Genomic DNA, 27,639 nt, shown 5'->3' on the forward strand with positions numbered 1-27,639 from the left:
TGTCCCAAGGGTAAGCCTCCTCTTTCAATTTTTTCTTTTCTCCTTCTTCATTTTCCATTATAACATAACTTCATTTTCCTCCCTTTTCTTTCATTCCAGATTTCAAACTCCAATTGTGCCATAATCTGCTTCATCCATCTACGGATTGCCAGAACTCTCCCTATATTCAAGATCGCAGTTACTCTTTAATGAGTTCATCATTGATGTTCTACGTTGTATACGATTTTAATTTTATTGCTAGTGCGTGAATGTGGACTAGTTCAACTTGTATTTCCTTCTGGCATTATGATTGTCTCTCCTACAGAATTCGCAACTATCGGAGATCATGTCATATCAACCTTAGTTACGTCGTCATGCGCCTTTTGACTGGTTGAATTTGACTCGTACTATTCAATTAACTCTATTTCAACTTTAGTTTTTGCACAATTGAAAGAACTCCATTGTCAATAATTGGGAACATGCATCATTTTCAAAAATATTTTTTTTGAAAAGTACACCAATGAAATAGTACGTAAACGTATTACATTGTGGTATGTTGCCTTGTTTTCTACCATTAAAAAAATATTTAATAGTGCCTTTCCGCAAGGCGAGTGAAACGGCCTCTGACGTAAGCGGCGCGCTGTGACGTCACGATCCCGTATCGCATGGAGCTCTACCAGCCGTTGTGCATCAGCCGTTGCTAAAGCCGATTGTTTATTATTCATGATCGCGAATAACTTCAGAATGACAGAAGAAAGGTTCAAAACAGCACAATCAGACAATCTATCATGTGTAGATGTCATCATTCTTGAAAAATAGTGACTTTTGTGGCCGCAGAATTTCGCGGATAAAAAGCAAGTTTGTAAGTGGCATCTTTTATATACGTGCAATGTACTGTAACCCATAGTATTAGGATAACAACTGAACCTGGATAGATATCACATCACTTTCAACATTTCCTTCTAGACTGATTCCCCTATTAAAGAATAACATTACATTTTCGGGCTTTCAGCATTAGTAAAGTAAGAAATCGGATTTCAGCACTAACATAAACATATAGGTAGCATTATAGTACTAGTCCGCTTCTGTGGTGTAGTGGTTAATGTGTGCCATTCCCGGAGGCCCGGTTTCGATTCCCGGCTCTGCCATGAAAGTTGAAAACAAATAGTACGAGGGCTGGAACGGGGTCTACTCAGCCTCGGGAGGTCAACTGAGTAGAAGGGTTTCGAATCCCACCTCAGCCATCCTCGAAGTGGTTTTTCGTATTTTCCTACTTCTCCTCCAGGCACCTAAGGCCACAGCCGTTTCCTTCCCTCTTCCTTGTCTATCCCTTCCGATCCTCCCATCCTCCAACAAGGCCCCTGTTGAGCATAACAGGTGAGGCCTCCTGGGCGAGGTAATGGCCCTCCTCACCAGCTGCATCACCATACTCAAAGTCTCACGTTCCAGGACACTGCCCTTGAAGTGGTAGAGGTGAAATCCCTAGCTGAGTCCGAGAGAAAACCAACCCTGAAGGATAAACTGATTAAGAAAGAAAGAAAGAAGGAAAGAAAGAAAGATCATAGTACTATAGGGCTATAATCTATCATTCCCCAAAAAATATATATTTATGGTTGGGACAACTGGCCTACCCACTTCCGGGGCCCATGAAATAGAATTAAATATCTTTGTGGAGGGAAAAAGTTAAACATGATAAAGGTAAATATGACTTCATCTAGTTTTCACAAGTCGGGCTGAGTGGTTCAGACTGTTGAGGTGCTGGCCTTCTGACCCCAACTTGGCAGGTTCGATCCTGGTTCAGTCCGGTGGTAGTTGAAGGTGCTCAAATACGTCAGCCTCGTGTCGGTAGATTTAATGGCACGTAAAATAACTCCTGCAGGACTAAATTCCTGCACATCGGCGTCTCCGAAAATCGTAGAGGTAGCTAGCGGGGCGTGAAGCCAATAACATTAATTACATTTGGCTTTTAACAAGCTGAGCATATCAGGAAAGAAAAGTGTCCTGGTGACATTTTAGTCGTTCAATACAGGAATGTCTTTGGGTGCTGTGACTTTAATTTTTTTTCTGTTTGCTTTACGTCACACCGTCACATAATGGCGACGATGGGACAGGAAAGGCCTAGGAATGGGAACAAAGCGGCCGTGGCCTTAGGTACAGCCTCAACATTTGCCTGGTGTGAAAATGGGAAACCACGGAAAACCATCTTCAGGGCTGCCGGCAGTGGGGTTCAAAACCCACTATCTCCCGGATGCGAGCTCACAGCTGCGCGCTCCTAACCGCACGGCCAACTCGCGCGGTATTTTTACCCTTCGGTTTATTGACTTGGCTTGTATAACCTAAAACTTAGGCTAAGTTGGATTATATTTTAAACACCTACATCACTATTTTCACCTGTGTGCAATTATGTTATTTATTTCATTAATATTATGATAATTATTATAATTGAGCATTGTTAACTTATAAGACTCCAACAGACAAGCATTGGTTTTGTGTAGAGTTATACATTTGTTAAATTCACGTCGTTTCCTTTCATGATGTACACGCCTATTCTTTGCTACATTATAGGGTATTTAGATATAGCCTGAATTTCTTTACCAATTAAGCTCTTCAATAAAGACATACATAACTCTCCCATGCCAAGATATATTGGTAGAATTAGAGCTGTCAAAATGGTTCATAACCCCTTTGATTTATTATCTTGACATGGATCACCCAAAACATAGGTTAGGTTTGGAGAATACTTTAATAATCAGCATTATTTAATGCACCGTTTATTACTTTCATATTCCAAGATGTAATTGAAGCATTTAAATAAAGCATCATACATTAAAATTTAAAGTTTTACCACTAGAACAGCTGACATGGAAAAGTGATTTGAAAATTCAAACAAATTCATCTTACGTTAAAATTTTCAAAAAAATAAACTGTAGACTTTTCCGATATATCACCAGCATTTCTGCAGCTCGCCAAAATCCATTTCTCCCTAGTTTTAGCGTCTTTGGAACGTTTATAAACAATTTGTTTGGGATGGTATGCGATGTGCTATTGCACATCGGAACTCTACACCATTTATAAGTTTTCTGCCTCACTGTCTGCACAGGATTCATTTTAAGTCTAAAATATACCACTCAGATTATTATCCAATGTATAGACCTCGAATTTAACCATACTAAGACACCAACGTAAAGTAGAAATACGCGAAGTGTATCCTGCTTCTCACAGCACACTGCGTGTTATTTCGTCTGCTAATTCAGTCAACCTGTACGATGACGTCAGGCCAATGAGATCGCGTACTTGCGTGACGTGACATTTTCGTAGATTTTTATCATGTTTGGAGTTATTATTTGTACATTCTGATCACATTTTTGAATTCTGCATGCAATTTTGTATCAGATTAGCATATTTTTAATTAAAACCCCGGATCATGCATGTTCCCTATTAATCCACGCTTCATGCACTGACGTATATTTTAAATGTCCACAATATCTATTTTTTTACTTTAACAACCCCACGATTGTTTTTACCTTCACAGACTGCCATCGTTCAATGTATTTCACCACAAATTCTCGCTGTTGATCTGTACATACTGTTACAAATTAAGTCTAATGTTATCATATTACTTTTTATTACGACATTGTTATTCTTTTAACAATTTTGATCACTTAAGCTCAGGGCCCTGACCTAGTCTTTATACATTAATGGCTGATGATGTTCGCTATGCCGAACGAAACATGTTCCATTATTTAAGACACCTCATGATTATTTTATAATTCAATGAGTGTATTGTATTGAGTAGGTGGTTGTTAATAAAATAATTTTATAATTTTAATATATTATTCTCAATATGGTTCTATTATGAGATTAATTACATATATACTAACATGTTGCCAATAATTATTATTTCAATTCCTTCAGTGGTATTGTACGTTTTCATTTGGACTATTACGATAATAATCATTAAATTGCTCCTGGTATAATTTGAGCCTTACGAACATTTCAACATATTCAGCCAACAGTGCAAATGTTAATTCTGGACATGAACATTCAATGTACACACTCTTAAAAAAAGAAAAAACACATTAATACACTCCTCGTGTTCAGCCTATAAAGTACATAATACTGCTAAATATGCAATTGAAAGACTTCAAACTTTTAATTTAGAGGCCTGTGTAAACAGAGTGTATACCATAATCACTTTTTTTCAACTTCAAAAAGAATGGAGAGATTAAGAGTGTTCTTTGAGTTTTGTGTAATTGACTATGCTGAAATTCTTCGGCATGTGCCAACAAGGTGGCTTAGCATTTACCCTGCTATTGATTGAATTTTACACAGTTTGCCTGCCGGAAGTCTTATATCATTTCACTGGAACACTGTGCATTATTGATACACAAATTCTTCCAAGATGCTGAAACTGATGTTTCTAGGACAAAGTGTTACTTGCAGTTTTTATACAACACTCTGAAGCTGTTCCATAAGACTGTCAAACCCCTAGGGATTAATGACCTGCTTGCTGTAGTTGTTTATAAAATAATGGAAACATGTAAGTAAAAATTGAAACAATGAATAGAAGACTTTTTTTTTTTTTCATTTCAAAACTATCACCTTTTTAAAGAAGTTACTCAAAGAAGAAAAACTTCCTATGCAGAATGGTTTCAACAAGTGGTATGAAACTGGATTGATTTAACATCCACATTCGATTTTTAACAAGAGAATGTTTTCTTCCAGTTCGGTGTTATGGTTATGGAAAAAGAAATTGACTTTGAAAATGTGCTCCGATTAATTCAAGATTTGGATTTAGAGAACATACTAGATGTTGATTAACTGTATGAAGAACTTTTGGTCCCTAAAGAATCTATAAACATTAGTGTAAACAAAACCAGTGAAGATTGCCTTAAAAAGTGGTTGACACTAATTAAACAAAGCTCATGGCAGGTTTTGTAAATTCATTAATTTCTTGTTGTCAATCCCACCATCAAATGTATTTGTGGAGAGAACCTTCAGTCAAGCCAGAATTTCGTGGTCTGAAGTTAGAAAGAGGCTTCATGTAGATACCTTGAACGCTGAACTCCAAGTCAAAATTAACTTCAATTGAGGGTGCAAGGACATCTTTGAAAGAATGCTGAAAGATAAAGACATTAGAATGTGCCAGGAGTAGCAAGAAGTACAAATATCTTTAAAAGTGCTGTGTTTGTGAATCATAAGCAGCAAAATCAACAAGTATGGTTTTATAACAGAAAACAGGTATGATTTTATAACAGAAAAATGACATAACAGTTTTACTAATAACTTTGTCCCTCATAATGATTAAATGTCCCTAATTTTTACCATTCCTGTCTCTCTTTTGTCCATCAATGATTTGGTCACCTTAATAACTCCCCTAGATTATTTAAGCTTACTTTTCTCTTACCTTAGATCCAATGGAGTGAAATAATGGTGTTGTTGGCTTTAAAAAAAATTTCCCTTGTTGATGATCAAAATCATGAATAAAATGCAGCTGCAAGGCATCTTCCTTTTTGGCACCACTTTGTCAACTCTTAATATATGGAAAATAGTACAATACTGAACAGTGCAGCATCTACTGTCGATATTTGAGTTCACTGTGAAAATTTTGGTATTCCCTCTTCACTTCTAGATAAGTATGATTCTACAGATTTAAAGATTCTGTTGTGTCTAACAAATACAGAAAACTGAACGATTTAAAAAATGCAAACAACTATTCACTTTGCTAATAAAAGCCCTTTCACTGGCAGTCAGTGGTATTGCTTTAAAAATAACAGAATAAGCCTCCAGAAGAGGCTTGCTCATTCTCACAGCCAGACTGCCTGAGTGAAAATCAACGATGATGATGATGATGATGATTATGACCATCAAGAGCTGAGACGTAAAACCACTCTTAGAAAAGAAGGAAAAGTCAAAAAAAGGTAGGAGGAGGAGCACAGAGAACACCTCTATAAGGGACAGGAATTTCATGAACAGAGGCTGGAATGAGAAGAGATGGTGGACAATGATGAGAGGGAAGACCCAATTCTGAGATCAGAATCTGACAAGGCAACGACAGATCTCACCAGAAAAAAAGCACCAGGAACTGGTGATATTCCTTTACAATTTTCTTCATGGCACACTGACATAGATAGGTCTTATGGTGACGATGGGATAGGAAAGGCCTAGGTGTGGGAAGGAAATGGCCGTGTCCTCAATTAATGTACAGCTCCAGCATTTGCCTGGTGTGAAAATTGGAGAACACGGAAAACCATCTTCAGGGCTGCTGAGAGTGGGGTTCAAACCATCTATCCCCTGAACACAGCATGAATATACAGTAATAGCCTGATGACCCTAAAAATCCCTTTAATTGCATTGTAATGGTCAGCTGAGGAAAGTCCCTAACTGCTTGGATTTTTCTTTCATCTGGTTGGATCCAATCTTCTGTAATTACTAATTACATGTCCTAGTAAGGCGACTTCCATTTGTAAAAATTTGCATTTATCTGGCCCTAATTTCAAATTGGACTCTGTTAGTCTTTGAAACATGTCTCGAAGCTTCTGGTTATGATATTTTCAACTCGTTAACACAATATCATCCAAGTAACAAAGGCATTTAATACCCTCTAGGCTTGTTAGAACTGTCTTCATTGACCACTCAGCACCGCAGCCATTTAGGCCCGGTTTCTTCAACTGTGTGTTAAATTTTACTTAACAAATGTTAACTAATAATTGTTATTAATTTAACACTTTGTTTAAAAGTGCTCTGTTTCACGGACACATTTCCAACATTTGATATGAAACAATTGTTAAAGACAAATTAACACATTTCAGTGAGATTTCTGAACGTGTTTGGCAGTGAGCGTCTTTTGTTTCTTTACATAAAGCACTCCTAGTGGTGTGTTGAAATAGAATTTTGTCACACAGACAGATGGTTGACATTATTATAGGTTATGGTTAGCGGAGACCGATAAGACGTAAACATTTTATTGTTTATAAATTTCATTTTTCCGTATTGATAGATTCAATGTATAGACAAGAAATGTGTTTTTCCCCCAATCAATACACAATTTATTGTAAATAGATTACACTAGTATCGGTTTCGGCCCTTAGCGGCCATCATCAGCTAGTACATGATTGGTTTCCAGCCATTAGACAAAAACACAAGTTGTTATTGTGTTAGACATCCGGATGTCTAATGGGGGATTGAAATGCAGTATACAGTAGCATGAAGTTAAAATATCTGTGGTCAAAGGTAAAAAGTTACAATAAGTTAGAACATGAGTATACAGAACACATTAAAACATATGGGCCACAATATAAACCACTTAAGAAGTTTTAACACATTAAAATGCTTATTAAAAGTTCATGTTGCTTAGATTCCATTCTTCTATCTTCTGTATGGTTCCTTTGCTTCTATGTCATGTTGGTATGAACCTTCGTCATGCAAAAATTTTGTGTTATATAATCCAACTGTGATGTACTCCAGTAAATTTTAATATAATAAACTGCAGGTCTTGAGTTTGAATATAGAAGCTGTTGGTGGCAACACCTCTCTCGTCTATGTTTGTTTGTGGTGTAGTCTGTAAAGATAAGCTAATATAGGCCTAAGTATAATGTACGTATGAAGGAATGCCTGGTGTGTATATGGAGAGAGTACTTACTATTGTTGTTGTGGAGGTCTTGTACCAATATGTCTGAAGGCTTGCTGTGTTCTACTACGAGTGCGTCTGGGGCTCATGTTAGCTGTGGAGGGGGATGTAGGTGGAGGGGAAGAAGGAGTGACTATTGGGGAAGTAGGGGCGGGGTCAGGCTTGTGATTCGTTAGTTTGTTAGACCGTGTGTTTACTATTTTGAGGTAATCATTCTTTAATGCCGGAATGGCTTTATCAAAAATGATGCTGGTTTTCTCTGTAATATCATTAATGTTATGATTAGGATTAGCATATTGGTCCAAAGAAATACAGAAGTCTTCGGTTATGTTGAGCAGGGGGCCCTTAGAGTTTATGTTTAGTATCGTCATTGATGTCTGTGAAGCTATGCTCACGATTCCAGCTGCCTTATAGCCCGTAAACACACCTCATTATATTACCCTGGTTTAGGGAGAAGGACCGATGTCTTTCAGAATTGTAGTAAACATGAAGGGATGCATAAAACTGGATCGTAAGTCACTGGCTGACCACCCGGTTTCTCTTTGTAGTCTCTTACTGCTAAGTGATCTATTCCCAAATATTCGTGTATTCTCTGAGCTATGGTTTTACCAACGTGGGAATAATAATAATTATTATATTCGGAATGTTATCCAACACCGTTACTTTCTTTAGATAAGGGGGATCTCTCAACCTTGTATACTACAGCTACTGATACAGTCACTTCCCTCAAGTCTACCATTTCCACAACAGGGCTTCTCAATCTCCACTCCTTACCTGTTGTGTTCAGCATGCTAACAAGTGACATGATCTTTTGACCTTGTTAAGCATAATAATAACTAAATTTATGCCGTAATGGTCCACCTTTTCAATATTAAATTATGCAATGTTTACATTACATTTCTAATCTAGGAACTAGTTTCAGCCTTGGCTGGCCATCATCAACCTTAACACAAAACTGTACAAACACATCCAATAACTAAAACAAATGTACAAACACACACAAATGAAATTAAAAAGTGTTAAAAACATCTGGGATGAACTCTGTGCACAACATGTAAAATATGACGAAATTAAACTCAGGCTCTATGGTTAAATAACTGGCACGTTCTTAATTTGCAGCTGGTATACATTCGCAATTCAATGCGGTGTCCATGAAGTTAACCTGAATAAATGATAGACAAAGTAATGAACCGAAGGAGAGAGAGTGCTAATCAAATGGCACAGGTTATATGAGACTTACCGAGCTCGATAGCTGCAGTAGCTTAAGTGCGGCCAGTATCCAGTATTCGGGAGATAGTAGGTTCGAACCCCACTGTCGGCAGCCCTGAAAATGGTTTTCCGTGGTTTCCCATTTTCACACTAGGCAAATGCTGGGGCTGTACCTTAATTAAGGCCACTGCCGCTTCCTTCCCACTCCTAGCCCTTTCCTGTCCCATCGCCGCCATAAGACCTATCTGTGTCGGTGCAACGTAAAGCAACTAGCAACTATATGAGACTTACCTTTCGTTACGGCATGTGGTGCGTAGCCTACTGTTATGTGCCTCGTACTAAAGGTTGTGAGAATCAAACGAAGAGGGCGGGGATAGGGAAGGGGAGAGAAGGAAAGGGGGATTTAATTAATGAGGAAAGGGGCTGTGAATAGTATGAAAAATTGTATTATGACTTCTTGGTTTGACGTTCCTAAAAATGGGAATTGGAGGGTCAAACAGGATATTTGGCTTTTCTGAAGTGTCATTGATCTATATGTAAGAAGCAGCTTTCTATAATGTTAAGAAGGGGTCCTTTGTTGACGATTTTGAGAATTTCCATATCTTGCTTTTATGTCTGTGAATTTGTGATTATGGTCATGCATATGCTGTCCTACAGCTGAAAATTTATTGTACTTCAGGACATTTCCTTGTTAGGCATGCTGCTAAATAAACACCAGATTTTATTTGCTGCTTTTCAACTAGCCTCTTTACAGTGTCCTTATGGGTTTCCAGTGGCCCCTTGTTAGTTTGGTAACATAGCATTTCGCAAGCTAAACCAACAATCCTTACTCATGGCAACCAGTTTTCAGATGCCACATTGCACCTTCTTATGGGATACAATAATTATGTTATTGTTTTTACGTCCCACTAACTACTTTTTGATGGTTTTCGTAGATGCCAAGTTGCCGGAATGTTGTCCTGCAGAAGTTCTTTTACGTGTCAGTAAATCTACCGACACGAGGCTGACTTATTTGAGCACCTTCAAATACCACCGGACTGAGCCTACCAATTTGGGTTCAGAAGGCCAGCGCCTCAACCGTGTGAGCCACTCAGCCCGGCTGTCGGGATACAAACTTACTACCAGGTTCTTGGTCTTACTTCCAGGGTTTGCTTTCAATTCATGGCTGATGTCAAATTTACATTGCCATTGTAGGTGTCCTGGTATACCGCAGGTGTAACATTGCTTGGGCATAAGCCATGCATTTCTAGGTGGGCATTCAGTCTTTTCATGGCCCACCTGATTACATTCGTAACATCACGTGGTATTTTTCGACCGCTTTTCTGGCATTCGGTCTGCTTATGACCAGCCCCATTGTACTTGTAGCTCGTAATACTATTCAGACTTTTATTTCAGTTCCATTCTTGCTGTGATCAGACTATGTTTACGTCCCTTTTCGCATTTTTCTCTCTGTCCCTCTGTTTTTGCTTACACTCTCATTCTTCATGGCCAAACTCTTTACAGTTGACACATCTGACCGTGTCCACAGAATACGTTGCACCTTGCGGATAGCCTATGGCATTCTGTCACCTACATCCTTGGCTATATGACTTTCCTTTCCACACTCAAACAAGTAACAAGCACGTCCTTCGTTTTATAAGGTTTACAAGACTTATCTCCAGATTTTCTCAGCCACTAGTGCTTATTCCCTTTGACGGGTTTTTTATATCAGCCTTCCTTCGAGTTCCAGACTGGCGTTGCCTATTTAGAGCTTCACTTTCTCTCTGGGAGTTTACTAACCCACTCAACTCATTTAACGTGACATTCATGTATCATCCTGATTTTTATCTTTGAGTATGAGTGTAAAAAGGCTGACGATGCCCTTTTAAAGGGCAAAACATGTCCCTTCAAATTTTAGTTTAATAGGATGTAAGTCCTAACTCTGTAAATTCTATTGTATTGAATAGGTTGATCCTAATAAATTTTAGTAATATCTTAAATTGATGTACATTTCAATATGGACCAAATATGAAATTTGTAACATGTAATTCATGTACTAGCTTATATTTTGATCAACCCTGAAAAGCGTGAATATAACCGGAATGTGGCTTGTTTACAGCTCTCCTCCTAAGAACTTGCACTGTTATTTATTGCCTAATTGTAGCCTCCGATAGCATGAACATTTCCAAAGGTGTTAGTCAATCTCCTAGCCATGGTTCTGGGCATAGTACAGGCAAGTTACACCAATGCTATTGCTGAGTTAATCGAAAGTGTTTTAGTTTCAGAGGACAGTGATGATGATTATGGTAATATTGCAGAAGATATTTAAGTGAAAGTTCGTCTCATATGAGTGACCGTGAAATCATACATAAACCCCCGTGTGTGAAACCAAAACATAGTGACGGTGTGGGTTAGTAATAATGATAACCAACCAATTCTTCATCACTTTACAGACACTCCAGGGGTATCAGGAGACTGAGAGACAAATATTTAGGTCATTCTGAATCAAAGTTGTCTGTATTCTTGGAGTTTATGGACCCGTCGTTTCCCACATTGCACGGGAAACAAATATTTATGCTACAAAACAATTATCAGGTGCAGGAAACTAATATTTATGCTACAGAACAATTATCAGACCTACATAGAAAAGATGGCTTTTTTTGCCATTTGCTTTACGTTGCACCGACGATGGGGACGATGAGACAGGAAAGGCCTAAGAATGGGCAGGAAGCAGCCGTGGTAGCATAAATATTTGTTCTCCCAGAAATCGTATCTCGCAAGTACATCTATGCAGATGATATCAACCTCACCATACAAAGAACAGACTTCAACGAGGCCGAAGACATTCTAACCCAAGATCTTGAGAAGATGGATGATTATTTCAAAAAATGGCGCCTGAAACCTAGTCCACTAAAGACAGAGATAGCTACGTTCCACCTAAATAACAGGCTGGCAAACTATCAACCTACGATCAGGTTTGGAAACCACACACTGCCGTGTAATACCAACCCAAAATATCTGGGTGTAACTTTAGACAGGTCTTTAACCTATCTACGTCATCTTGAGAAACTGGCTGCTAAGCTTAAAAGCCATAACACAACTTGCTGGGTAGATTAGCTGGTACTTCATGTGGCGCAGATGCATGTTCACTACGAACAACTGCTCTAGAAAAAGTATATTCACCAGCTGAATATTGCTCCTCTGTATGGCTCAATAGCTCCCACACTAGTCTGGTTGATGTCCTACTGCACCACACAATGAGAATTATATCTGGTACATTGCGCTCTACTCCTATTCAATGGTTACCATTACTGAGCAACATTCAGCCTCCTCACATCAGACGGCAAAGCGCCCTTGTCAGACTGTAGACCAGGATAGCGAAGAACAGTTACCTCCCAATACATCAGGATACAGATGAAAATGCCATAATGAGACTCAAATCACGGAAACCTGCCTGGAAGGCAGGCAAAGGAATTAGTTAATTCACATTTCAAGCCTGATGAAATATGGAAACATGAATGGTCTGAATCACACCCTCATGGCATTGTCAACATCAGGGAACCAACTACAAAGTTGCCTGGGTTCAACCTTCCTCGCTCCACCTGGACCACACTCAATAGGATATGCTGCGGAGTTGGGAGAAGTGCTTCTGCTCTGCTTCAGTGGGGCAGGAAAGACTCTCCAGCTTGTGACTGTGGTGCTGCAGTACAAACCATCCTGCACATTCTGAAGGACTGCCATCTGCGAGCTTTTGCTGGTTCCATCGAGGACATTCATTGTGTGACCCCTGAGCCACTCTCTTGGCTGGAAAAGCTGGACATTCGTCTATGAGAGACTGAAAAACACCCACATTAACCTTTTTGATGTGGAGTTTGTGTATATATATTATGTATATAGAATAATTTTTTTGTGCCTGTTAAGAACTTGTACATAATCGATTGTCAACTGTAGCATCATACGCTAAATAATAAATCCTCTCAAATATTTTACACCGACAGTTAGTGAGGCAAATATGACTGTAACTTCCTACATACTTAGGATCTTTGTCAGGCTTGAGGAGGGGAATTACTATTCCCTCTTGCCACTGTGACAGAAACTCACCCTCTATCCAGATTCTGTTGAATACCCCAAGAAGATATAACAGGCTATCATCGCTGAGGTGTTTCAACATCTGGTTATGAACATTATCTGGTCTGGGAACCATGTCCTTGCAAAGCACCAAAGCACTCCGGAATTCCCACTCCATAAAGGGCATGTTACAATCCTCTAAGTTCGAGTGGCAAAACTCAGGTGATTGCATTCTGCCTCCCGCTTCAGAACAAGGAAATCAGGATGGTGATTCCTGCAACCAGACACAACTGCAAAAAAACTTGCTAGATGATTAGCAACTGTGGGTGGATCTGTGACGATACTACCTGCAACTGAAATTCCCAGTATTGAGGATGATCCTTCCACTCCCAAAATGTGTCAAAGTTTAGTCCACACTTGAGATGACAGTGTATGTGATGTCATGAACGACATCTTTCCCCAGGAAGCTTTCTTACTCTGTCAAATTAAGAACTCGCCACTTAGCATCTAGTTTTTTAAATATTACCAAGTTGGCCATAGTAAACTGCCAACGGTAGCATTTATGAACGCAGCGCCATTCTTTTACAGCTGCTGCAATTTCTTCATTCCACCATGGAACGAGTTTACGCCGAGGAATTCCACAAAAAAATGGAATGGACTCATCAACAGCTGCAAGAATAACTTCTATGATATAAGTTACAGGATCATGCGTCATTAAAAGACAGCTAATGATGTGAACTTTGGCCAATCAGCATGCTTTAGAATCCATCGGGGAGGAGCCTGGATGGATTTCTGTTCAACAAAGTAAGAATAATGGGGAACTGATCACTGTCGCAGAGGTAGGTCATAGTGTAAATCCCACCGAAGCAGAGGAACGAGCACACGGCTGAACAGATTACACTATGCTAAAATGCGTTGGTTCCCCTATATTCAAAATGCATAAATCCAACTATCCTATTAAATGATTCAATTCCTTCCTCTGGGGCAAGGCATTTCAGACCTCCATAATGGGTGATGGGCATTAAAATCACCCAATAATGGAAAAGGAGGTTGGAGCTGATCTATAAGGTCAATTATATCATTGATATTAAGAGGCTGGCCTGATGGGAAATAAAAATTACAAACTGTAGTTATGACAGGCAACAAAACACGTACCGCTATTGCCTCCAGGCAGGTTCCTCCGGTGTAGGTATCAGAATGAGTAAAAGTACCAATGCCACTGGAAGCCCGGTTACTATAATTCCATTCTGTCGAGTATAGTCTAAAATTTCTCAAGACCGTATGATGACCTTGCCTGAGATAAGTTTCTTGAATATAGATTATATCTGCTGCGAATTGACTGATTAGCTGGCACAGCTCAATAAGATGCCTGTCATAACTGTTACAATTCCACTTTTTTTTTTTGCTTTACGTCGCACCGACACAGATACATCTTATGGCGACGATGGGACAGGAAAGGGCTAGGAGTGGGAAGGAAGCCGCCTTAATTAAGGTACAGCCCCAGCATTTGCCTGGTGTGAAAATGGGAAACCACGGAAAAACATTTTCAGGGCTGCCGACAGTGGGGTTCGAACCTACTATCTCCCGAATACTAGATACTGGCCGCACTTAAGCGACTGCAGCTATCGAGCTCGGTTTACAATTCCACTCTAACAGTGATATAGTGTGGACTTTTTAAAGGAGTTTTAGACTATAAGCAGTGAGATGCTTTTCAAAATATATTAACATCAGTTATCAATCCATGCAGCTTTGTCACTATCTGGCACACTTCATTAATTCAACTTTCTGCCACTGCCAAACAGAATGAGCTGCTCTGTCTCTCTAGGAAATGTTAAAGGCATAATGGCCATTTTGCAGCAGCCTTAACTTGGGGGCATATGCCCCCAGCCCAACTGTTTTGTCACTAGCCAGACCTAAACAATCCAAACCAATGGCTTTGTCACTATCCAGCATACTTTATTAATTCAGCTTTTAGCCACTAGTGAACATAGAATGTGCTACTGTCACCCTAGGGAATGCTGGCAAAACCAAACCTGAGGGCTTACAACCCCAGATCCCTTTGATTACCCCAAGCACAAATTTTTGTGACTAGCCAGATTTATCAATGTACACCAATGGTGTTGTCCATGGTTGCTAAGTCCCCTTGAGTTTGTGCACCCTTGAGCAGTGCTAAGTCTTCTGAGAGAAACAAACAAAAGACAGTCATACTGGATGTCCGCGCTGCAAATTGTGACTGCTGTTGCTAATGTTGAGCAGCAAATAGTTGAATTTTGTCTTACATAAAAAATTGGGGGCATATCTTTAAAATTCCTCCACTGATAATCAGAACTACAGAATTGTAAATATATTCTTATGAATGTAGGGAGCATTTTGTAATTGCCTGGCAATTGACTTTTGGGGCAACTACAGAAACTATAGTTGAGAAATGTTCCAATACCCTACTTAAAAAAAAAAAAAAAAAAAAAAAAAGGGAGATTCTACACCAGGATGGACAAACTCCAAATTGTATGACCTAGTTACTTGAAAGGAAAAAAGGCTGTGTATTGGTAGAATCATTAAGCACACACACACACAAAACTGCACTGTGCTCAAAGCAAAACAGACCACCACTCGCATCACCATATCATACACGACAGCCGTCATAATGGAACAATATGTCATGGCAATTAAATACACCACAAGTACGAGACAAAAATAAAAGTAATAGCCTGCTACAGAAATATAAATAAGGGTCCGGTATGATACATAACATAACATTAAGACACATTAAGGCACATTCGGGAACACTTTATTCCTAGGAAGGTTAATTCTGAGAACTCCACTGATGTATAACCAATCTACTTTAAAATAAAATAACCAATGACAACATTTGTATTTTTATTTCTACACTACGAACACTGTACACGGAATGCAGGAAAAATGTTTACATGTTTACGAACATTACTACAACTTACATACGGTATATTTTTAAGTTATTTCACACGCAAATAACTAATTATTAATCAAGCACTCAAGAACAAAGACACGGTGATATACATACCCGCTTAAGTACCGCTGAATGAAACAACCAGACGATGACCCTGAAGAATCACACTGGTCGCTGGCAACATTTTCAGCTTGATTGTTCACAGAAAGTTGCCTAATAAAACCAGCAACCTTCTTTCTAATGGAAGGCATCATTGATTGACAGATCACACATGAAACTTCTTACCAATTATGATAACATGTCAAAACAAACACTACGCCACAGACGTGCACTGTACAATCAATACACAAAGCAGAGATTTAGAATTCTTGATAAAGAATCCCACACTCCCTGCCACAGGTCAAAGAGGCTATGAAGGAAGGGATACCAACAGCCGAACTCGGACTACTGATAAGTCGGTCATGATATACAGAATGAAGCGTAATTCGCGCACTCGGACGTCGCAGCGCGACTCCTCACATGCCAGCAATAAAAAAATGTCTCTTACAAAATTTCGTCTTGCGAGTATATCCGGCAGAAAAACGACGTTAAAGAGTAGCAATCTGGCAACACTGTAACCACATGTATGGTAAGTACCTCTGTCAACAGGAGTTTGTCGGACTGTACAGTTGGTGCAGTGGATAGAGTTTTGGGTTACCATGCAGTGGTCGATCCTGGGTTCAGGCGTATGTTTTTTCTTTCGTAAATGTAGTACAGGTGTAGTGGTTAGCGTGATTAGCTGCCACCCCGGGAGGACCGGGTTCGATTCTCGGCTCTGCCACGAAATTTGAAAAGTGGTACGAGGGCTGGAACGGGGTCCACTCAGCCTCGGGAGGTCAACTGTCAAACTATGAGTAGAGATTCCCACCTCAGCCATCCTCGAAGTGGTTTTCCGTGGTTTCCCACTTCTCCTCCAGGCGAATGCCGGGATGGTACCTAACTTAAGGCCACGGCCGTTTCCTTCCCTCTTCCTGCCTATCCCTTCCAATCTTCCCATCCCTCCACAAGGCCCCTGTTCAGCATAGCAGGTGAGGCCGCCTGGGCGAGGTACTGATCATACTCCCCAGTTGTATCCCCCGACCAAGAGTCTGAAGCTCCAGGACACTGCCCTTGAGGCGGTAGAGGTGGGATCCCTCGCTAAGTCCGAGGAAAAAACCGAACCTGGAGGGTAAACAGATGATGATGATGATGAAATGTAGTACAGGTGGTATGGTATCTGGCATCTTAATCGTCAACAGCGATTGCAGTGGGTCCTCTAGAAACCATTTGCACTTACATACTACGATCCTAGAAATGGACGAACAGCTTTGAAAGGCGCCCTTTCCACGTCGTGAGGGTGAATTTATTCGCACCACTTCATATACTAGATGTGAAACCTGTTTGTTTCAGCTGTCTATTTCTTATTAGTCTAACCAGGTATTTGTTATTTAAGCGTTACAAAATGTTGTAAATGTACGATACATGTCACCTCAGAAACGGTGTCAGATGGAAATTAGCAAATAAAAAATGCGCCTCAACCCAGGATCGAACCATCGACCTCCTGCATGCCAACCAAAAACTCTACCCGCTGCACCAACTGTACAGCACAACGAGAACGTGCTGACAGCGGTAGTTACCCTACATATGGTTACAGTGTTGCCAGATTGCTACTCTTCAACGTCCGTTTTCTACCGGATATACTCGCAAGACGAAATTTTGTAAGAGACATTTTTTTATTGGCATGTGAGGAGTCGCGCTGCGACGCCCGAGTGCGCGAATTACGCTTCACCCTGTATACATATATCTCGTAGGCAACGGTCATGCCTAGACGTCCACCAATTGGCCTAGATTGCTCGAAAGATAACAAGGCACATAGGAAGGAGCATAAGAACAGATTTTATTTCAACTTACCCCGTTAATGCACCCCAGCAACTTAAGTTACCATGCCGTATTTCATGCTCTGGTGATAAATGAAAACAATTGACAACCCTGGAGTTGACCTAACAGTAACAATGGAGACTCCTAGAAACTCAACAGAGAGCTTCATTTTTGTTCTAAACCAGATTGTTTCCTAAATGAACAGTTATTCAACTACAGCTTCCATTTGCTTGTTGTTACAGAACTTCAAATATATAAGTAATTTTCATTCATTCATTCACTTGTTTAGCTTCCATATACTGTACAATTACATATTTTGAAATATGCCAACAGTATATGAGCTTTCAAGTGATTTCCTAAACTAACAATAACATATGCGGCAGTGACATATGCACAATAATGAATAATTTGAAAAAGAAGAAAACAGAAACACCAAATACCTCAATGGTAGGAGAGCACATCTTACTTTTTAAATAATAAATAATAATAATAATAACCAATATTGACAAGACAAAATAAAAATCTATTGGTGTGGTGTTAATAATACGTACATAATCAATGTGACATTAACATATTTTAAGGCTATATACTAGATATAAAGAAAGTTTAGAAGTTAATAAGTAATAGCATCATTACCAGCACTTCATCATGTATTCTTCTGTAGGTACTGTAGAAGCAGCTACTCAGCAGGCGATTTTTTTAAAGCTGTGGTAAATGAACTGACGGGATTAATATCTTTAATCTTATTTGGAAGCGTATTATACAATCTGATTCCAAGAGAGTCTACATGTCTCAAGGCAATGGTTTTACTCTTGTGCTCAATAAAATATTATTTCTTGTTCGCGTCTGGTAATTGTGATTGTGAAAACTCTTTCTGAAGTGATCAATATTTTTTTCACGTGTAGAATACATTGCATGATGTATATGCTTGGTTCTGGGAGTATCCTTAGTCTATTAAATAATGGTCTGCAATGATCTAACCAGTTACGTCTCGATATAATTCTGATAGCTCGTTTCTGTATTCGAAAAATAACATCAAGATTTGAAATGTAGCAGCCCCAGAGACCAATAGCATAAGTGATGACTGAATGGAAATATCCAAAATACCATATGCTATTCTAAAATATTCCTCTCTACAACTATTAGACAAAATCCTTAAGGCAAAACAAACAGAACTCAGAGACGTCTCTATTTTTTTAATATGACAATCCCATTTTATTTTTCATCTGAATGGACACCTCAAAATGTTGTGGTCAACGTATTTTCAATTGCATTTGCATTTAATATAAGGTTGTGTTTTTTGCAGTTTTGTCATGGTAGTTAGATGCCTTGAATTCCATGTATCGGGTCTTTTTTTAAATTCAATTTTAATTTGTTTTTCCTGAACCATGATTCTAACCTAGACAGGACTGTATTTGCTGCAGTTTCTATAGACATAGGGTCAGGATTATTAATAATTATGTTTGTATCATCAGCATACAGAACTGCTGCTTCTACTTGATTATAGTGAGGAATATTATTCACATAGATCAAGAAAAGAACAGGCCCCAAAGTACTACCGTGCGGAATACCTAAGTCTATGCTTTTACCTGAGAGTGATATGTCTCATACTCTTACAATGTGTAATTTCAATATACTGGGATCGTTTATCCAGGTATGATCTAAACCAGTCAACAATTCCTCCAACTCCAGTCTGATGTAATTTGTGCAACAATATTTTATGATCAAGAGTATCAAATCCCTTTGAAGGTCAAGAAATAGTCCTATCACAGTTTCATCATTATCAAGAGCATTTACGACCAACTGTATAAAATGTGATAAAGCAGACAAAGTACTTCTGCCAGCCCTGAACCCGTGTTGTGCATTATTTAACAAGTTATATTTGATTAAAAATTTAGTAAGCCGATCTTTCATAGCACATTCAAATATTTTTGAAGTAACAGTAAGTATTGATATTGGTCTGTAGTCATGTAAATCGTGTAAGTTTCCATTTTTAAAGACTGGGATAATCATGTAAATCGTGTAAGTTTCCATTTTTAAAGACTGGGATAATTTTAGCTATTTTTAGGAAATTAGGAAACTGACCACTAGAAAATGATTCATTGATGAGATAAGTTAAAGGCTGTACCAGATACGGAGCATATTTCGTAATGAGTTTTGTGGGAACTTCATCTACACCTGTGGAGGTTTTGTTCTTCAAAGACTGTGTGACTTTAAGAACTTCCAATTCTATTAGGCACTACTGGAGTTAACTGCATAGAGTTTTGAACAAAGGTTGGGAGTTTTGGTAATACATCTGATTTATTTGCATTTTCAAGTTTGTATGGTAGGGATAGAAAGAAATCATTTTTATAATTAGCCAAATGATGAGGGTCGTTCATTTCTACTCCCTTAAATTTTTTTATGGCAGCAACTTTATTTCCAACTGCGTGTCTGTTGGTTTCTCCCTTGATCACATACCATATGGTTGTTGATTTATTGCACGACTCTTTAACTTCCTTGTTATTTTGCATTATCTTAGCCGCCCTAAGAACTCTTCGATAGACTGATTTGTAGTTTTTAACATACTTACAGAAAACCTGGTCACATTTCTGCTGAGCTAATCTAATTAGTAATTTACATTTTTGACTTGAAATATGTATACCCTCCGTGATCCATGGCTTTTTTGAAGATTCATTAATTACTGCAAATTTTTTGGAAAAATGTAATTCAAATTGCGTTAAAAATTCTTTAAAAGTGAGCCCTTATTGAAGTGCTCATTTAATTAATCAGTTATTTATTCGAATGTACAGAGAATATTTCATTTTATTAAGTACTAGTAGCTGGCAGGAAACATCTACATTCAACAGCACATCTCGCAATTTCTGCAGGAAGCGTGGAACTCTGGTTTGTTTGCTCACAAGCTAAGTTTGGAAGGTGGAATTTCGACATGACGCACACAAAGCCGAACAAGGGAGCAATATAACTCCAACGGACAACATTTCGGATGCTCGGGCGAGAGGCTAGGATCGCTTATAAGAGGTGTTTGAAGTAAGCGTCAGGTACACGATGTGTTGAGCCAATGAAACGATAGAGCCACCGTCGATATGGCGAGGCATTGGCCTAGGGAAGAGGTGGCCCCAATCGAGGATACGACGGCGTCTTGGAGGACGAGTTAATAAAAACGATGACCGCGTCAGTTAGTTGCCCTATTATTCGGCGAGATTCTGTGCAGGTAACATCGTAAGAAGAAGTTTTTATTTACGCGAGTGATCGTGTGGGGACTCGTAAGATTTTGTTGGAAGACGCTCAGTCTGTATTTGATATACTCAAGTTTTCTAATACTGGGAGAATGGCATTTAACTTACAATTACCAAAGGGAGAGAATTCTTCTTCTTCTTTCGGTGCCTATCCGTTTCGGATGTTGGCGATCATGATGGCTATTTTCGTCTTGTTTGTGGCAGAGCGGAACAGTTCAACTGATGACATATTGCACCAGCCTCTAAGATTGTCCCATTTAATCATTTCAAAATACATAGTAGCCTGCCTGTGTAAATAGCTTTCCGAGGGCATAAACTTTACAATTTCCAGTCCAGCCGTTTATAAAATGGAAAACATTTGACCTAGTTACGGGAGTAGATAAGAGAAGCGGTTCCGCTACTGATTGGGAACTTGTTTCACGGTCAGTAGAATTTACCCCCCCCCCCGGCTGTAGTATTCTAGTAACCGGCCGGTTGATCTTGACCTAGTTTGTATATCGTGAACGAGGGGGTGTTTTAGACGACATCCAGAAGCAGAAGCCGCAACGGAAAATACGACATCACCTTTCTACCCCTCGATGGAGAAAAAAGGACTGATGCAAGACTTTTCTGAAGGCGGCATGATCATCGATATCGCTGGCTAAAAACTAGATGGGGTCGGCTGTCTCCTGAAGACGAGCGGCCATAAGTCAACAAAGCAGATGCGTACTGAGCTTTAATGTAATTGTGTGAGTGTGAACGTGTTTAATGTTGCAAAAGGTGATAGGTTAGTTTGATATTTAATTTCTGTGGATGTAGCTTTGTTTGGAAGTACTACGTCCCATTTAAAGTAAATGATAGGAAGCTTGTTAATGTAAATATTTAAAAAATTGTAAATATTCAAAATATTTTTTATATTTACATTAACAAGCTACCTATCAATATTCAAAATATTCAAATATTCAAAATATGTTTTATATTCACATTAACGAGCTTCCTATCATTTACATTAAATGGGACATAGTCCTTCCAAACAAAGCTACATCTACAGAAATTAAATATCAAACTAATCTATCCCCTTTTGCAACATTAAACACGTTCATACTCACATAATTACATTAAATTGTAACTTAAATGTGGACCGTTTGCATGAGGTCGCAGCTTGCTTTCTTACATTTTATTCTGATTTATTTAGTTGAGTGGTTAGCGTCATTTCTTTTTCTTTACGAGTCAGTTTCATATTTTACCCTGATATTATATTTTGATTTGTTTGCTTTGATGTTTGAGACGCAGTGTACGTCTCGGGGCTTAATTGTAATTGTAAATAAGGATTCAAATTAAAGTCAGGAAGGACTAGAATGTATTATTAATGGGAGCTCAAAGTGTACGGAAACATGTCTTCAAGTTTTCCGGGATTTATTGCATGATTTGTGAATGAGAGTGTTTAAGACGGTGGAGTGTGGGTTCACGAAGTTGTTAGCGTCATCTTCAGGACTATTTTGTATATCTAGGTGGTAAATTAGTAATAGGTTCACGAGTTCCACGAACGCTGTTTTGTATTTCGAGTTCCGAATCTTAGAACAAAATTTCTGTGAAATTTATTATTATTATTATTATTATTATTATTATTATTATTATTATTATTATTATTATTATTATTATTATTACGAGTTTCTCGCGATGTAGGATTGAGATATTTAAGTAACTTTCCGATGTTCAGACATGACCGAATGTCAATGTGGCAATTTCTTACTTTCAGTTTACCATATTTATCACAGAGTTGACCACTTTATTATTCATGTTTACTTTGAGCGCGAGTGCTTTGATTTGTGACCAGCTCGGTCTTGTTTCTTTTCATGCGAGCGAATGTTAGACGACGTCCTTTATATTTCTTCAGTTTTACGCAACTTTAGGACATGAGATACTATTTGTGTAATTTTGAGTAAGAGGATGCGTTCCTCATCTGACAGGCCTGCATTTTCTTGATTGTGTGGCTTGCCTCGGGTAGACTGTTGAGCAGCGTGTGTAAAGGGTTGGACCCTGTGGTTTTGATGTTTGCTGCATTATTTTGGGAGACGTTGATCTCCACTTTGAGTCATTCTGCCGTGTGGTGGGGTGGGTGATATGTTTGTCTACCGAGGAGAGTTTTATTTGAGCGGCCTATACTTTGTGATTGTTTTGTTTCTGTCCATGTCTCTACGGTTGTGGCAGTCGACCAGAGTTTTATATCGCGATGTTTGTTCGGATTTTCTTTTATGATATAACCGCGCTGAGGAATATTTGTGTCATGTCATCACTTCCAGGTTACAACGTTGAAATAGGTGTTGAAAAGTAAAACCTACTCTGTCATTTTTAATTGATTTTGGGTCATGTAATTATTTTTCAGGAACCTGTGTTGGATAGGAAGTGTTGCTTAACGTGTAGTTATGTTTCCTTTTATTTTCGTTGAGGCTTTGAGTGAATGCGAGTTGAGTGAATGCCGCACGCTTCTCTTGGTGAGCCCTGGAAAATATGATATCATATTTTTATTTCTTTGAATGTATATATTGCAATTTACATGTTTGTTTTGTATGGTTCCGATCCACATTGTTTGTTGTGCTCATGAGATTGCTCATGACTCGAGATGTATATTTTGTGCGTAGGATGTTTAATCACTCAGCGTGTTATATATTGTACAGTTAGGTTAGTGTTGTCCCCCCACCTTTTGCGCATTAGACACGTCTTTTTTAAGGTTAGTGACCCCACTGCAATGTCAAGTGTGCAGATATGTGTGTCGGCATGCACTGTAAATTTGTGATATTTTCTAATTCTCAAGATGGCCTTTATCCAGCTGGAAGAAAAGAACAATCTGAGTCATGTAATATCTGCATCATTTGATACTTTGCCATTTTTTAAATATTCATCTCTTTTATTTTTAATAAAGAGATTTTCGTCCAAAACTGACGTCATGCTTCGCCTTAATTTATTTGTAGTTCTAAATTGACCTCACCGTGTGCGTATTTAGTTGTATGTTCCCATCATGATCCAGGGTATATGTATATGTAGGGCATTATTTTTTATCATAATTTCTAATGAGAAGGCCTGGGATCGGCTGACTAGTCTGGGGCAAATTACCTTGATGGTAGAAACGGGGACAAAAGGTTCTATACTTTTGGTCAATGCTATGACCAAATGCTTTTGGAGCCCAGGTCTGAAGTTTAAGGCTTTCAATGTAACTGCCACATGCAGCTGCAGAGAAAAAACGAGTTAATTGTGCTCGCTTAATTATGGTTGAATGCTTCTTAGCATTCTCACTTTCTAGTTATAAAATTTGAGCATGATGATCTGATAATCCAAAATTTTTATTGGACGCTTGCATTTTAGAACAATGGAAATTAATATAAATGTTGTCTATCGTTGTAGCTGAGGTGGCAGTTACCAGGTGGTTGTAAAAATTAAGTGTTTTAGATTACAGCTTTGAAGAACATGCAGTAGTTGTGATGTTGACGGAAGGTTTTCTTCAGCAAAATCTATGTTAAATCACCACAATTCTGCGCTGCTATTCCTACCGAAAATGTTATGAAGGACTTGATCTAATTTTCCTAAGAAAATTTCAACATCAGCATCCCGTGAACGGTGCACGGTTATCACAATTACCCTTTTACCATAGGGAAGCTTAAATTCCACTGAAGTTAGCTCAAATTCTAATTCAGAATTACGCACTTCAATATCCTTCTTTTTTACATTCAATTCCTGACTTAGCAAAAATACAAACTCCCCCATGCTCTTTATTAAACCGACTGTAATTGCCAGATAATAACCTTCAATATTAATGAATTCATGTTCATCAGTTTTACACCAATGTTCATCCAAACAGATAAACATAACATCCTGTATTGAATTGAAAACTGCTTGTAATGCTAAAATTTTGAACTGCCTATTCCCACCCTCCAAGTCATTATCGGTATTTAATTCTGGACCCACATTCTGGATTGAAATGTTATTGGGTCCAGAATCTAATATACGTTCCCAGGAATAGGTAGTTCTAGGACAGACTTTTCCTGATCTTTACTTGTAATGATGTTACTTATTAACATTAACTTGCTAACATATTGCTTCCCATGTCTATTCAAGTGCATGCCATGCCTCGTATGAGAAGTTCGGTTTAATTTACTGATGTCTAACAGTGTAACATTTTTGAAAAGACTACATATTTGCCTGAATTACTCATTTGTGTCCTTGACAGCTTTATTCACAATTGATCAGTCAGTTAAATCATGTCTATGGAGTATCTTTGTCACTATCACGTTTGTATGGGTCAGCTTACCTAAGATCCTTTTCAGAATACTTGCAGCCTGATGGCCTTCATTTCTCACCACGTCGTTGGTTCCACCGACAATAACTATGACGTCGTTTGACGAGAGTTCATCAGCATTTCTCAACAAGGGTTTCACTGAAAAGGGGGCACCTGGTTGAATAACACCCGACACTTCACTGTCGGCTCGCAGTGCTGCTATATTTGGTGAAAGGCCTCGACCGTTACTATCACCAAACAGATTAACTTTCTTCTCCTTCCTTACTTTCTTGATCACGTTATTGGCGTGAATTCGGCGTTTTTCCACGGAGAACTCGCATCTTGGGAGAAAGAAGAGCTTGCTTGCTCTTCCCCAACTTCGTGTAAAACGCTGAATCTGTTCATTACTGCAGGATGATTTCCAGATGAATTAGGCCTAATTAGCGTCACTTTCCTTTTGCCGCGACGTAACCTCACTCCACGACGCGCCAACGCAAACACCGTCGCATTGTTTTTCGACCTCTTCAATGAGATTTTTCTTTCTAGACCGTAATTTTTTAATTACAAGGCTTGCTTCTACCAAATCCTTATGTAGCGCTTCTATTATTTTGTGTAGTGATTCAACAGTTTCATGGAGATGAAGCCATTATTTTAGGCCTACACACACACTCGCATTCGTAGATATTACCGGTAAAAATGTATTTTTTTCTGGAGAGAAGGAGTGATTACTTTCACTACTGAGAAGTCCTTGACTGCTCTTCTCACCATCTGTAACATTTTCTGTGCATCTTGCAGCACATTTCACTTCGTGTTCTAACAAAATATGGGAACACTCATTACAAGCTTGCACTGCCGACGCCATTTTCGAATTGGTAGCGCCATTTGCCAATACTCAATAATTTTACAAATTTCAAAATTATTACTTGCTTAGATGAAAGGATATACAAGTGAAACAATTGATGATCAAGCACTTATGAGGGATATTTTGATGTACAGATACAGTTTCATATTAGTGGGAACTAAAGTTGCCGAGGAGCACTTGGAATACCAATGGGCCACACTTAGTGATATACAAGCAAGCCTATCAAAAAGGAATCGTATTGCAGTACTGTCCTCTTCCTGTGCGTTCATATGAGAGAGAGGGAGAGAGAGAGAGAGAGAAAATTGAATCGAATTTATTGATCGTGATTTACATGCCACCGAGGCTGAAAATCTCCTTTATATAGCGTCTTCTTATAATACAATACAGGTTTATGAACACAGTAACTACATTTTTATAATATTAAAGTATTAAATTAACATTAAATTTTAAAAAATGAAAATACAGATACCAAATCCAGTAAGGTTAAGACATACATTATATAATACCGGTAAGTAAGAAAGTAAATAATTAAGCCCTTCTGTTATATTGGACTACATGGATTTAAAGAATATAAAGCTAAAGCAGAGAAACAATTTTCTTCGCAATATACATATTTCTGATTGTTCTACACAAGAATGCCTGATCTCAGCCTCTTGCGTACTCCTCCAGAAAGATAGATGTTAAGAATTGCTTTAGTTGGGTACAGATAGTGTTATTTGCGAAACGGTGAAGATTAAAGGCGTTAAGGATACGTGATGCAGTGCAAACAAAGGATTTGTTAAATTTAGTGGTACGATGTAGGGAATTTGAAGGGTGGTTTTTGTAAACCTATTATCACTGTTATGTACCGACTCCATAGGTTTAAATGCATTATAAAGGTAAGATGGTGTCTTCAGTTTGAGAATTTTCTGCGTAGCAACAGCTACTGAGATTTCCTGACCTTCATGGCGTTTCAACCATTGTAGCTGTATGTAATAGGGTGTTATGTGTTCATCACGCCTGGCATTTGTAACGTAACGAACACACGCGTTTTGTACCTCTGTAGTTTTATGTTCAAAGTTTCAGATAAGTGTTTGTATACGACTGAACCATAGTCAATTATTGAAAATATAAGACTTTGAACAAGTAGTTTTCGCATGAAAGGTGGTGTACATGACACGTTACGTTTCAAAATATGCATGGATGACACAACTTATTGGAATACATTTGATGTATGATCAGACCAGGATAAGGTCCTGTCGAAAATTAGACCTTTAGCAGGTTAGCAAACTTGATTTGCTAACTCGGCGGGGCCACACAGTTTGGTCTGCCTCTGCTATGCAGAGTCCTGGAGGGGCGTGCCATTCCAGCTGATGAGTCCAAATGGCACGTCTGGACGAAACTCTGCATTATGCACACGGCCTAACCACCCAAAAGCTGGTTCTATTGCTGTGATTATAAGATCTGCGGCCGTGAAAGCCTTTTTTGATGTTGTATCTCCAATGGGGGAGCATTTTTTGAACGGAGAAATCTTTTCTCCTTTAGCAGGTTAGCAAACTTGATTTGCTAACTCGGCGGGGCCACACAGTTTGGTCCGATGATCCTTCTCGCGCAACTCGA

The 27,639-nt window shown here is 38.8% G+C and overlaps 1 protein-coding gene across 1 annotated transcript in view; it reads right to left on the reverse strand.

Annotated features, from left to right (window-relative positions):
• Nucleotides 1–16,141, reverse strand: part of LOC136864106 (PP2C-like domain-containing protein CG9801) — a 278,336-nt gene extending 262,195 nt beyond the window's left edge. The window contains exon 1 of the mRNA XM_067140681.2: nt 15,906–16,141. Coding sequence (XP_066996782.2) covers nt 15,906–16,045 — 140 coding nt within the window. The 5' untranslated portion in view covers nt 16,046–16,141. The remainder of the gene's footprint in view (nt 1–15,905) is intronic.
• Nucleotides 16,142–27,639: the final 11,498 nt, after the last annotated feature.

The sequence above is a fragment of the Anabrus simplex genome, chromosome 2 (assembly GCF_040414725.1).
Source record: "Anabrus simplex isolate iqAnaSimp1 chromosome 2, ASM4041472v1, whole genome shotgun sequence".
Lineage (NCBI taxonomy): Eukaryota > Metazoa > Arthropoda > Insecta > Orthoptera > Tettigoniidae > Anabrus > Anabrus simplex.